This window comes from Macrobrachium nipponense, chromosome 2 (assembly GCF_015104395.2).
Source record: "Macrobrachium nipponense isolate FS-2020 chromosome 2, ASM1510439v2, whole genome shotgun sequence".
NCBI lineage: Eukaryota > Metazoa > Arthropoda > Malacostraca > Decapoda > Palaemonidae > Macrobrachium > Macrobrachium nipponense.
The window spans coordinates 108397650-108412519 of NC_087201.1; the positions used below are offsets into that span (position 1 = coordinate 108397650).

Consider the following 14870-nt stretch of genomic DNA (forward strand, 5'->3'; position numbering starts at 1 on the left):
GATAAATAGATAAATAGAAATATATAATATATAAAATATATATGTAATATATAAATATATATGTAAATTATAAATATATATAAATATATATATATATATATATATATATATATATATATAATATATTTATATATTTAGATAGATAGATAGATAGATAGATAGAGGTGTGTGTGTATGTATATATATATATATATATATATATATATATATATGTATATATATATATATGTTATATATATATATGTATATATATATATATATATATGTATATATATATATATATATATATATATATATATATACATCACACACACCTCTATCTATCTATCTATCTATCTATCTATCTATCTATCTATCTATCTAAATATATAAATATATATATATACATACACACACACCACCTCTATCTATCTATATCTATCTATCTATCTATCTATCTATCTATCTAAATATAAAATATATATAAAATATAAATATATATATGTAAAATATATATATAAAAATAGAAATATAAAATAACTCAATATATATATATATTATATATATATATATATACTATATATATATAATATATATATATATATAATGTCGAGTGATAACACCACTGTGATTCATATATACGCATTAAGCTACAAATGTCAAATATCTAGTTCGCTCTACCTCAGAATTAATATATTTTCATATATGTTAACTGAAGGGGAATTTTTAGCTGAGATAATTTCGTCGGCATGATAAGCAAAAAGGGGTTCTGTGCTGATCGTTTTTAAAGCTTATTTTTCTAACCTTGTCTAACCTTCAACACTTTTTCTTCTGGTTCCCGCTTTATAATCTTTCGTTTCAAATCGTCACTGCTTTCTAAAAGGTCTAGAGATTGTTTAGACCTTGGCCGCCTTTGTCGGTTCTCGGGTAACTCTTCTAGATGGGAGATCGAAGCTGATCTCTCACAGCGACAATGAAGAGCCGGAAAATTTGAGTGTCGCCGGATTTAAAACTGTCACCGGCAAATCTGTATCAATCGGTCTCGTGCCTTTGTTATCCCGGCTCATGATGCCCTGAATTCACAAGAAGCAGCAACCCCAACTTTTGGAATTGTACACGACGACCTAAGTGATAAAACATCTGAGGCTACCATAGGCCTGTCTGCCCAAAAATGTTAAATTCAATCCGTGAGTGTCCTGTTCTTATGCCATCATTCGACTATTCTTGCATAGGTCTAGGCTTTTTGCCAGTGCAGGACATTCCAATTTTATTGGATTCTCCTGAGGTAAGCTGAATCAAGGAGTGACGTTCAGTACCTTAGAATATGAAGATGATATCCAGTTAAAGAAAACATTATGGCCTGTCCTCACTTGCGGTCATGCCCGTCGGTCATTTCCAGCTGTTTTTATTTCCTCACGCTTCTGAAGCAGTGTTACCATACAGTCGCATCGTTCTGGTTACATACTCAGTCGGTCAGTATCAAGGAGGTTGAATACAGTAAAGTGGAATGGCTTATGGGAACAGTGTTTGCCCGTCGGGCAGTGCCTGCTAGTGTGGACAGGGCATTAGACATCTTCATTCTTACTTAAAAGAGAAACTAAAGGTCCGAAAGTTAGAAATATTCCCAGCCCTCCTTGGCCACATAAAAAAGAAGAAGAAAAGAAGACGACGACTGGAGAACAATGTTCATCTTACCAATGGCTTCGAGGAGCGCCATCCATGGCCAGGCTGATAAGGGAGCGTCTTCGCCACTGACAACTCGGTCGACCAGACCCCTTACGCCACAGCGTTCTGGAAGCAACTGCGCAGGAAAGAAATAAAAAAAAATTATCATTAAAGGTTGCTGGTTTCGTCCAGGTTTTAACATCATTTAAAGAAATACTGATTAATATTATAATAAATTATCTGGTGCGACAAGAAAAAAAAGGGGCGTCTATACTGAATAATATGTTGGAAAAATCAACGTTCTACCTGCATAAAAGCTACGCGATGGTAATAATCATAAAATTCATAAGTTATGGAACATATGAGATTTATAGAAGCTATTAAGGCAGTATACAATTACTTAGGTTTGTATTTAAAAATTTTGTTAAGGAGTCGAGCTCCTATAACTTAGAAATACCTCTTTGCTCAAAATGAAGTAATCCATATTGAAAATATATCACATGATATTATTATATTATTATTATTATTATTATTATTATTATTATTATTATTTTTTTTTTTTTTTTTTTTTTTGCTCTATCCAGTCCTCCAATTCGACTGGGTGGTATTTATAGTGTGGGGTTCCGGGTTGCATCCTGCCTCCTTAGAAGTCCATCCATTTTCTTACTATGTGTGCCGTTTCTAGGATCACACTCTTCTGCATGAGGCCCGGAGCTACTTCAGCCTCTAGTTTTTTCCAGATTCCTTTTCAGGGATCTTGGGATCGTGTCTAGTGCTCCTATGATTATGGGTACGATTTCCACTGGCATATCCCATATCCTTCTTATTTCTATTTTCAGATCTTGATACTTATCCATTTTTTCCCTCTCTTTCTCTTCAACTCTGGTGTCCCATGGTATTGCGACATCAATGAGTGATACTTTCTTCTTGACTTTGTCAATCAACGTCACGTCTGGTCTGTTTGCACGTATCACCCTATCCGTTCTGATACCATAGTCCCAGAGGATCTTTGCCTGATCGTTTTCTATCACTCCTTCAGGTTGGTGCTCGTACCACTTATTACTGCAAGGTAGCTGATGTTTCTTGCATAGGCTCCAGTGGAGGGCTTTTTGCCACTGAATCATGCCTCTTTTTGTACTGGTTCTGTGCAAGTGCCGGGCATTCACATTGCTATGTGGTTTTATGGTTTCATTTTTCATATTGCACTTCCTACATATGGGAGAGGTGTTATTTCCGTCTATCATACTTTGAACATATCTGGTTCTTAGGGCCTGATCTTGTGCCGCTGTTATCATTCCTTCAGTTTCCTTCTTTAGCTCTCCCCTCTGTAGCCATTGCAATTGTCATCGCTGGCTAGTTCTTTAGTCTGTCTCATGTATTGTCCGTGCATTGGTTTGTTGTGCCAGTCCTCTGTTCTTTCTGTCTTTCTCCTCTCTGTATATTTTCTGGGTCTTCGTCTACTTTTATTAGTCCTTCTTCCATGCATCTTTAGCCACTCGTCTTCACTGGTTTTCAGATATTGCCCCAGTGCTCTGTTTTCGATGTTGACACAGTCCTCTATACTTAGTAGTCCTCTCCCTCCTTCCTTTCGTGTTATGTATAGTCTGTCCGTATTTGCTCTTGGTGTAGTGCTTTGTGTATTGTCATTTGTTTTCCTGGTTTTCTGATCTATGCTGCGGAGTTCTGCCTTCGTCCATTCCACTATTCCTGCGCTGTATCTGATTTACTGGCACTGCCCATGTGTTTATGGCTTTTATCATATTTCCGGCGTTGAGTTTTGGACTTGAGTATCGCCTTGAGTCTCTGCATATATTCTTTCCTGTCGTGTCCTTCATCTTTTGGTGTTTTATATCTCCTCCTTCCATTATTCCCAGGTATTTGTATCCTGTCTCATCTATTGTGTTTGATGTTGCTCCCATCTGGTAGCTTTATCCCTTCAGTTCTCGTTACTTTGCCCTTTTGTATGTTGGACTAAGGCGCATTTTTCTATTCCAAACTCCATCCTGATGTCCCCAGATACAATCCTTACAGTCTGGATTAGGGTATCTATTTCCTTGATGCTCTTACCATACAGCTTGATGTCGTCCATGAACATCAGATGGTTGATTTTGTTGCCTCTTTTCTTGAGTTGGTACCCGGCATCCATCTTCTGTAGTACTTTTGTCATGGGAATCATGGCTACTACGAAGAGTAGTGGGGGACAGTGGAGTCGCCCTGAAGATCCCTCTCCTGATATTAACCTCTGCTAGTCTTATTCCAGAGCTTGTAAGTATTGTTATTATTATTTTATTTTATTATTATTATTATTATTTTTATTATTATTTATTATTATATTATTTTTTTTTTATTTTTTTTTTTTGGGTCTATGACAGTCCTCCCCCAATTCGACTGGGTGGTATTTGTAGTGTGGGGTTCCGGGTTGCTCCTGCCTCCTTAGGAGTCCATCACTTTTCTTACTATGTGCGCCGTTTCTAGGATCACACACTTCTGCATGAGTCCTGGAGCTACTCCAGCCTCTAGTTTTCCAGATTCCTCTTGAGGGATCTTGGGATCGGTGCCTAGTGCTCCTATGATTAAAGGTACAATTTCCACTGGCATATCCCATATCCATCTTATTTCTATATTATTATTCTATATTGTGTCTATATTATTATTATTATTATTATTCTATATTGTGTCTATATTATTATTATTATTACTATTATTATTATTATTATTATTAGTGTGTTAAAAATATCACCATCATGAAATCGGATGAAGACCCCAGAAAAAATTCGATTCAAACAAGGACAGGAGGATTGTTGTGTGCCTCCTTTAATTTCATTTTATTTAGTAATAACCCCGAAGGCGCTGTCTTTGACAAACAGCATAAGGTTCACAGCATCAAAGAAGCAAAGCAATGAGATTCAGCATCTGGGTTTAACCTCGTCACTCTCTTGCCTGTACCCCGTAGCTGTGTAGTGCTGTCGGTGCATCTCATGCGGTGCACTGTAGACATGACTTAAGCTGGTATCACACTAGTCATTTCTTGCTCGTGGTTTTGGCCAGCATCCAGCCGATGCTCGCGAGCAAAAGTGTTGTATCATCACACTAGGAACTCGTGGTTTCGAGGAGCCGTAGGAAAAAGTAAACAAAACTGATCATCTGATATCATCATGGCGCCCAGAAATTGTCGAACTGTTGCAAGATGCGCTGCAGTGGTTTATTTCTCGGAAACTTACGTGAATGCAAGAGTAACAAAAAACGTTTGTGGGTTCAAGAGTGGCTCAGGAGAGTACGTCCTATCAGCAGCAGCCATCTTGTTTGTTTACACTATGCTGTGGCTCGCGGCTCGTGCTGGCTGCTTCCCGTCCTGTTCGGAAGCAAGAATCTCGAGCTAAAAGCTCCCGGTTTTTCATTCTCGGCAGCAACGGCTCGCTGCTCGAGAAAAAAATGCCTAGTGTGAGGCCAGCTTTAAGGTTGTTTGCAGCGTGCCTTCGGCCCCTAGCTGCAACCCATGACGTTCCTTTTACTGTACCTCCTCATATTATCTTTCTTCCTACTTGCTTTCCACCCTCTTCTAACAATTGATTTATAGTGTAACTGCTTTGAGGTTTTCCTCCCATTGCACCTTTCAAACTTTACTTTCAATCTCCGTTTCAGCGCTGAATGACCTCATTGGTCTTTGTGCTTGGCCTTTTGGCCTCAATTCTATATTGAGTTCAATTCAACACTTGCCTGTAATTTCTTGTAGCTATAGTTATTTTGTAATAATGAATCTTGTCATTTTCAATCATATTTTGACGTTCGTATGATCTCTCTGGTAAAATGCTATTCGCAGTGAATCATCACTAAGAATCGCTCACGGTTGAAATTCACGAAAGTCGTCTTAGCGTCAATTCAATTGTAGTTCAGCTTAATTATAAATTCTTTCGCCACTTACTGAATTGTGTTTTATACATTGTGACTTTCAGCAGATTTTATTATAGTTTGAGTAGGAGCGACCATATTGCTACATGTTAAATTGAGCCATGAAAATCTAACCAAGTTTAACAAAGGCATTACAGTCAATAAACTGTGTCTTACATTGCGGCACTCAGTAATATCGTTGCTTCTGTTTCAACAAGCAAAAACATTCCCGAAAGTCTCAAGGTGAAGAGTTTAGTCACTCAAATAGTAATTCAGTTTAGCTACTACTGAACGAGTTGAAATTCTTAATCTTTGAACCCTGCCTACTCTCTATTGCGTATCGTTCAGTCGGGTATATTTACAAGAAAACGAATATATTCAGTTGCTTATCAGTTAGTCGGATATCTTTGCAGGAATACAACGTTATTGCTAATCAGCTAGGTAGACAAACATTAATTTGACATACCCTTATGACACAGTGGACTGCCAATAAACTCAGGTATTGGCCTTAATTGGGGCAAAAACATCAGTTAGATCTATAGTCAGTGATAATGCAACACCACCAGAGAGAATTAAAAGGACAAAAGCCATAAAATATTACAATACTAAAATTGTTGAGATTAAATTAACACACAAAACTTTTATTGAACTCAGCAAAGGCACTGTTTGCAGTAAAAGCAAAGCTGACAAAGCTACTGACGAGAAAAGTCGGATATCCCATTTGAGGAATCTATAAACATTCAATGTGATGAATCCGCAACTTCATGCAAAGCAAAAGAAGCCATCCAAGACTTGTACACCAGCTGGGTGTTGGTTGGGGAAAGGGACACTAATGATGAAGATGAAGTCAAAGAAAAACCCGAGAAGGAAATAAGCAAATAATGAGGACTGCAACTGTTCGGATACTTTTCCAGACAACTTAACCCATTAACCTGTCTTATACATTATTATTAAAGCTATAGTGTAGGTCAAAGTCACATTATCACGAAACAACAAAAATATGTGCACCTTTTATGAAGCAGCTGCTAAATAGAAATACGCCTACAACTAGGCAAAAAAAAAAAAAAAGTAGAAATTAAAAAAAAGCTATGATTGGTGATATTTAGTAGGCAGTTTTAACTTTTCATATTTATTTTGTCAGGCAACACATTTCTCTCCTGTAGGAAGGTAGTGGTGTCAGTGCACCTCATACTGTGCCTTGTAGGCATTACATAAGGTTTTTTTGCAGCGTCCCTTAGGCCCATAGTTGCAACTCCTTTCATTCCTTTTACTGCAATGTTCAGGATCTCTTTTATCTTACTTTGCACCCTCTCCTGACAACTGTTTCATAATGTAACTGCGAGGCTTTCCTCCTGCTGCACCTTCCGAACCCTTTACTGTCAATTTAGGTTTCAACGCTGAAATGACCTCATAGGTCCCAGCGCTTGCTGTTGGGCCTAAAGTCTATATTCTATTTTGTACTTACACATTTCTCTGACAGTTGCTAATGGTGCCGTACATTGCTTGACCAACTTGAAAAACAGAAGAGATTCTATTTTCTTCTTAGGATAATCAGTTCAGAGAGCCCAAAGATTAAAAAACTTTTTTATGAAAAAAATCTCCAATGACAAAGGTTCTTAGAATGATGCTGTGATGCTCACAATACATCAGAGCACTTCGACTGACGCTAAAATTCTCTTTCGTTTTTGCTATTCAAAATTTGTCACAATCTTATTAGAAACTCAGGAAGGAGGAAGTTAAATACATCAGCAGTGTTTCTCAGATTGTTTCCACTTGGAGTTGTGTGATTATGGTAATTTATCATTTCCTCCCTTTTCCTCTTCCTTTTCTTTCTCTCTCGCTACACAACTGTCCCGTCTCTATATATAAGCGCTGAAAGAGAGAGAAAGAGAAAGGTGCTCCCACTCATCATGAATGATAAACACTGTTTACCGTGGACTGCATATTAGAAATTTGCCGAACTTTTGCAATTGAAAACATTTTCTTTCGTTAATAAGTTTTCTGCATGGAATCCAGAGTGTTAATGAGTTGACTTTTGCCATTATCTTTGTTTTCAGAATTTTTCAAGTTCATAATTTTCTATTTAAAGAAAAAAAGGACAAATATCAAATATAACTGCATTTTATAGTGTAAAATGTACCCATTCTAAACGTAAAAATCCTACATCCTGAGAGTGTTTGGAGCCTTTCTTTCTATAAAACGTTATGATTATAGCGGGTTCATGAATTCCTAACGATATGCACACGACCTTTCACTCTAGCATTTATCATGCTCGGAGTGAAGGGAAAGATAATCATTTTGGTCTCGCAACTGCAACATCTTCTCAATGCATTGGGACGGTCGGGCTGTCCTTTTCTAGCCCAGGACCGAAAAGAAGAAGTAAAAGGAAAAGGGCAGGAAAAAGCGTGGGATCAACCACGAGGAAGGTGAAAAACCTGCCACTTAAAGGAAGAAAGCTTATAGGAGACTGATAACTCCTTTTCAAAGAGCATCTCTCTCTCTCTCTCTCTCTCTCTCTCTCTCTCTCTCTCTCTATATATATATATAATATATAATATATATATATATATATAAATATGTATAATATATATATATATGATATATATATATATATATATATATATATATATATATATATATATATATATATATATATAAACAGGTCATATAGCAGTAAGCTTCAAGGGGGTATCTAGGAAAAGGCGGTAGGAGTCTTAGAACAACAGTTCATTTTGCCGACGGCGTCTCTCAGTACGTCATTGCATCTTCAAGGCTTTCTGTCATTAACAGAGAAAAAAAAAACATTCCCTTAAAATCTTATAAAAAAACGGAAAAAAAATAATTATCATTATTTGATTTTGTGGTTTTTTTTATGTTTAAGTGATTTTTTCTTTATGAATTGCAGTCTTGAAGATGCCGTCAGCAAATAAACAGTTGTTCTTAGAACGTGCTGCCTTTTCCTGGATGCCCCCTTGAGAGCTATATAGATATATATATATATATATATATATATATATATATAGATATATATATATATATATATATATATATATATATATATATATATATATATATATATATATATATATATATATATATATATATATATGAATTTTCATCACATCACCATGATTCATATACATGCATTAAGCTACAAATGTCCTTTAATATCCAATTCGCTCTACATCGGAATTAATATATTTTCATATATGTTAACCGAAGGGGAATTTTCCGGTCGTAAAGAATCACCATTAAAACTAAATCCAAGGAAGAGGGTGAGGGAAAAACCCAGTGGGTGTTTCACATTAGTTCGTTCCTTTGAAAATGTGGAATCTTTATTGTGTTTGATGTATACAGCACATTCATTTTTTTTTTACTTCTCTCAGTGTGATTGCTAGAAAAGCCTACCAGATACTCTCTGTCAAAAATATAAATTTTCACGAATCCATGCCATAGGCCCGTTTTCAAGAAGTATATCTACTTTAGATAATTCAAGATGTCATCTGTTTATGAATCCAATATTCGTACGTGTAAGAGTTTAGGTAGCGATTCAAAAGGGATTCATTTGGACGTATGAAGTGACATTTCCATTAGAGAGAGAGAGAGAGAGAGAGAGAGAGAGAGAGAGAGAGAGAGAGAGAGAGAGACTTGTAGGTATGAAGATGTAATTTGAAAAATATTAACCTTTCATTGGACCTTTCATGAACTATGCACTAAAAATGAGTTAAAGTAGAATGACAGAATGCTTGTATTCGCATTCTGTCATGGCACTTCCCGTTGCTTTTCAGTTATTCAGGTCCTGCTTGAAAACGTTTCGTGTGAAAATCCTTCGTTGTCGAATGTTTCATCTAAAGTTATCACCAGAAGTTGTCGGTGGGGTTTAAATTCTCTCTCTCTTTTATACTCACGGAATCAATTTCTTAACCGCCTAGAGGAAGCGACTTTGGAAGCTTTGCCAATATTTAGTTTTCATTAAGTGACTCAGTCCATCTAAGGAATTTCCCTATCTATATAAGACCCCAAATTAGGTCAAATTCATTTAGAAAAGACCTTCCTTACAAGGAAGTTTTGTTGACTTTAAAGACACCCCCCTAAGTGATGTCTGAGTCTTTGGAGACTTTCTGTTTACTTTAGCGAAATCAATTGTATCACTTCCTAGAGCGTAATCTAAGAATCCTCACCTACTTGTTCAGCGTCTGCGCAAACCTTAATTAGGTAATAGGCATCAAAACTACTTAAAAAAAAATGACGTTGCGTGAAAACCATCCAATGGTTTACGGTATTTATTTGTACAGTATTCAGCTACAGTAGTAATCTGGTTAGCTTGGGATATGAACAGTACAGTTTCCTTCCTATCAAAGCAGAATCCGAAATTCACCTCACTTCTAAATCTCTTAGAAATTAGTAATGAGTGATTGTTGCTCTGCGAATCATTCCATGACGTTGACTTGAAAATTGATATATACTTACTTAAAACAAAACTGCCGGTTGAAATGCACGCCAACAAATTCGATACCTGACAAGGCATTTCCAAAACTTTTTGCACTGGGAGCTCGGATTTCCATTGCCATCTTGGGAACTGCGACACTTTGTAGTCGGTCTCCCTCAGTCTTTTTTTAGGGACAAAGTTTTGGCCAACTGCAATACTTTAGAGTTCAAGATTTCGTGTGTGATGCGTCCAATCATTTTGTTCCTTACTGGTTTGTTGACATGGTAGTTTTTCAGATCCCAAATTCCTTTAAAAGAGGAGATGTAAGAAGGTGCAACTTTATCTAGTTTTAAGAAAGATTTTTGGACTAAGGTTACAGTACCGAGATGTGTTCAGCATGTGTCCTAAAACGCCGTTGTGCCCCTGTTCTCCTAATCAGAGAAGTCAAGAAAAGGGTATAAGTTTAGCGATCCCATCCCAAAGGACTAATTTAGAAATAAAAGGTTTACACCAACACGAGTAGCTTCCTGAAATGGTGGAAGACACAAACACACATGTATATATATGTATATATTTATATATATATGTATGTGCATTTGGTTGTATTTTCCTACCTAAGGGTTGGTTTCAACTTTCCGAGGTTGGGGATTGCCTCATCGAGGCCCTCCCCTGTGTCGATGCGAGTCTTATTCGTAACATTTATTTAAAGAAATTAAAAAGATAGAGAGAGAAGTTTAACATGCAAATATACTTGTAGTTGGACGCCTCTGTGAGGGCTTAGACATGGTTTGTGCATTTATTGATAGAAGTGATGTTGGATCTGCCTCCGGCATTGTGCACAATACGTCAGATAGTGTTTGAGTTGAGGTCCGTATTTGGTTCGCTGAACTGACCTGTGGTATTGTATGTTGGCTCATCGGCAAGATATCCAGGAACTCAGCTTATGTTTAAATATGTGGACAGGTCGTTATATTTTCTGATAATCGAAATGCATAGAGGTAGGCAGTTCCATTGGTTAGGAGCAGTGAGAGCGAATAAGGAAGCGGGAATCATTTTGGTGTGCGTTATATTTAGAACCTAAGGCTCCCAACCAGACATATAATTTGCTGTGTAGTTCAAAATTCACAATGCGCCTTGCTGCGTGAAGTGAGGTTGGAATCACTGAGCTGTGGAAATTTATCCTGAAAAAGTTTGTTTAAACATCCTCTTTATAAGTCTGGTTTCTTCCTTTTGAATCTTTTGACTCTGAAAATGCGTGTTATTGTGACTTTAGGCAAATATATATACTTATTATATATATATATATATACATATATATATAATGTATTATATACATATATATATATATATAATATAATGTATATATATAATTTATATATATATATATAATATATATATATATATATATATATATATATATATATATGAATGCATATAAAGTAAGGAGAATTCTAGTAAGATCGAACCAATATTCTGATACATTATTCATCTTGTCAATGCTATTTGGCATTCGGCTGTCGACGCTTGCATGAAATTCGTAACGGAAAGCTGTACAATGAATGAAAGAAACAAGCTTACGTATTCATTCATTCACCTCGCTTCTTTGTCTACTTCCTGCCCGGAGATTTCATTTCGGGACTTGCATACCAGCGCTCTTGATCGTCCTTTCATAGATCAAAGAGAAAACAACAACTTTAATCCTTCATTTGGGTAACAGAAAGCAAGTGAGCATTTTCCTCTTTTCCCGGCAGATGGAGAATGGCTTTCAACTGGCGCTTAGCAGAAAAAGTTTTGGTATTTCCTCATTAGTGTTGTGTATTTTCAAGGGAAAAAAGACCTTTATGTCAGAAGCCCGATGAATAGCTAAATATCTGATGGCAGTTTTTTTGCATGACTATGTGCAAGTGCTATTTTTATTTATTTTTATGATCATCTTTGTGTAATTTGCTTTCTAGAGAAACTTTTGCAGTAAAAAGGTCACATCTGATTAAGCCTCACAGTTATGAGGTTTCAAATGCCCTAGTAGTTATATAACAATTAAAATTGTCCGCTGTAGGCTATTGCTTGTAAATTTCTTCGTCATTTTCATCATCGTTAACATGAATACCACTTCCTTCATCACCCCAGACAGAGGAGTTGAACGGATGCTATGTTTTCACCAACGTGTGCCTGTTTGTTTGTATGTACGCAACGCTGCGTCCACACGACAGCACAAAGTGTCTTAAACACGGCGACAATTTATCCCTTACATATCACAAACAGTTGAAAAAATGTCAACGGGCGTGAATGGAGAACGAACCTTTGTCCAATTCTGGATAATCGTACGACGTAATAGATAGAACTACCAACTAGTCAGTAATACATTCAACTATTTTCGCTATGTCTGTGCGATAGGTTACCGACGTGTGGTTATCACATGTTTATATGTAGTGTGGACGCACTCTAAGATATCTCAAAAAAGATATTTGTGTGTCTCAACGACTACTTTACTACTTCGTGACTGGTCTGCAGTGAATTCATGTTGGGTAAGACCGAGATCTAGATCCAGACCAAAAAACTGTATTGCGCTCTCCTCCCCGCATTCTTTTGTGGGTGGCTTGGGAAGGCTTAGTAGAGAGAGACATTACGTTTCCGACTATCTTGTTGCTGTTGTTGTGACCTTCACCAAGGAGGGTGATAAGTGATTAGTTACATTTGATTGTTGATATCTTTGGACCTCAGTGAACAGAATGACGCAGAACAATAATGTCGGTTTTGAAGACGATGTTTCCAAAACAAGGGTCTTGCGGCTGGCGACAAATGATGAGCTTAGTTTGTGATAGGTAGAGGACTTTGTTAGCATTGCAGGAGTAGGAAACTTTTTGGGAACGGGTTCTAGGTTTAAGAAACTGAAGCCTTAGGCACCATTCCGTCACTTTTCGCAAGTAAGTTGAGTGATTATTTTATAAATGAATGTCTAGCCTGACCGTTTCTAGTCGAAAGAAATAAGCCCTCACATGGGTTTGATGTTTGTGGAGGTATGTATACGATCTCTGGCTGCTTTATATGCTTGCTATTAAGGCAATAGATGATGATCATCATCGTCAGGCGATAGCTAACAGCTGATAAGGATAGCAGGCTAATTCACACTTCTGCTGTCAGTCATTCTCAGACATATATTTAACATAGAAATTGCACGATTTTAGTGAACGAGCTCACTCCAAACGCATATTTTGATGAGAAAAGTACTATAACAAACTTGAGAAAAATTCGACATATCAAATAATTATCATCTCAAATTCATTTAAATACTCCCTCGGAATTGTGAGAATGCCGAAACTCTGCATTTGAAAGTAAGTCAAAATTTTTCCATCATTGTTTCTACATTTTTCTCCTTCTCACTGGGTATTCAGTAGTTAATTCTGCTCAGAGAAACTTTAGAACCCAACACAGAAGATGTTTTTTGTTTTTACCATCTTATTTACAAGAATCGACTCGCCTTTTTAAGTAAGGAGTAAACCTCCCTGTTTAACGTATTTCGAAATGTAAAACAGTAATCGAATCTCGAAGACTTCCCACTTCTCAGAATGCAAATTTCGAGCAAAGACAGTACCGAGACCAGAAAGCTGTTCATTTGTTGCAAGCGAGGAAGAACAAGCAAATGTAGGCGGGCGAGGAGCGCGGTGGCAAACACAATGGCATCCCGAGAAAGGGTGAGCGAGAAAAGGAGGTAGCGAGAGGTGACATCAAAATCAATAGGAAGGAAACAAAAAGATAAGAGGACACAGAAGCCGCATCAAGGAACTGTATAGGCTTATTGACAACCACAGAAAGGAACGGGAACCAAGAACCATTTTGCGAGAGGCTTTACTATTTTCGAGGTGAGAAGTGCAAAAGTTCGTAGCTACGGTAGGGGCAGTCGACACTGGCAAAGTCAGTGGACAATTTCAATCGATAACCACCCCTATAACAAGAAAGATTTTTTGATATATTTCAGAAACCAGAGGGTTTGAATAAATATAATTCTACAGTTATATTCAGATTTTCACTCTGCCCTGACGAATAAAAGATGTTTGCAATTCGTTCTAACGGAAGCGAAGTTAGCTAAGCATGATCTTCAATATGAAGTGTAAAAACCTTTGTTCTGCTTGTGTGGAATCACTCTTATGTTCGTGGCTATATTAGTTTTGAAATTAATATGGCCGTTTCAGTTGCTGTTTATGCAATGAAGTGCAAAACGAAGGCGCTGATTTATAACAAGCCATACAGTCACTCGTTAACGCGCCGACAGTATGAGTAAAGCATAAGCAATTCGCTGTAATTAAATGTCAGATTAATTGTTTCAAAGTAGGAGCCCATGACAGGATATATCATGTCTATCATGAAAGTATAGTTGACATTGGAGGCTAAAATAAAATGGCATGCGTGTGTGACTCATTCGTTGCAGCGTCATATCTGAAGGCTTTATAACGTTTAAGATTTCCGTAGATAAGTAAAGGAGCCGAACGGCAAGGTGTCTGTGATACCACATATAGCATGTAAAATGCTGAGAAATATTCTAACAATTGAACATGAAAGTGCGCAAATTGTCTAGATTATTCCTGGTGCTTTGTTCATCAGCGATAGTTCCTGGAACGATCTCAGCTACCAAGACAGTCATGAACGTGTCCTCCAAACCCTTGGCTGTAAATCGCCATATAGTAGTTTTAAATCTAGTTTCAAGTCTAGGTTCATCATTAGCCATGATCACAGACCCCCGAAAATAAACTTTATTTTATTGTAGGTTTTGATAAATTTATTGCCAATAAAAATTATGATCGAGAGGATTTTGTTTATAAGGAATAACACAGAATGCCATTTCTGACTTCAGTAAAAAATACCAGTTCTTCTTGGGTTTATGATAAATTAGTTCCATACAGAAATTAGATAT

The 14870-nt window shown here is 36.9% G+C and overlaps 1 protein-coding gene across 6 annotated transcripts in view; it reads right to left on the minus strand.

The window, feature by feature from the left end:
* The window catches only part of LOC135220898 (CLIP domain-containing serine protease HP8-like), a 127828-nt gene that overhangs the window by 28201 nt on the left and 84757 nt on the right, over positions 1-14870 (minus strand). For all 6 annotated transcript variants that reach the window (XM_064258514.1, XM_064258517.1, XM_064258516.1 and 3 more), the window contains one exon: positions 1675-1780. Coding sequence is in view for 5 of the 6 variants with exons in the window: in XM_064258517.1 (XP_064114587.1) it covers positions 1675-1780 (106 nt within the window). In the remaining variant the exon portion in view is untranslated. Of the gene's footprint in view, positions 1-1674; positions 1781-14870 lie in introns of those variants that run through there.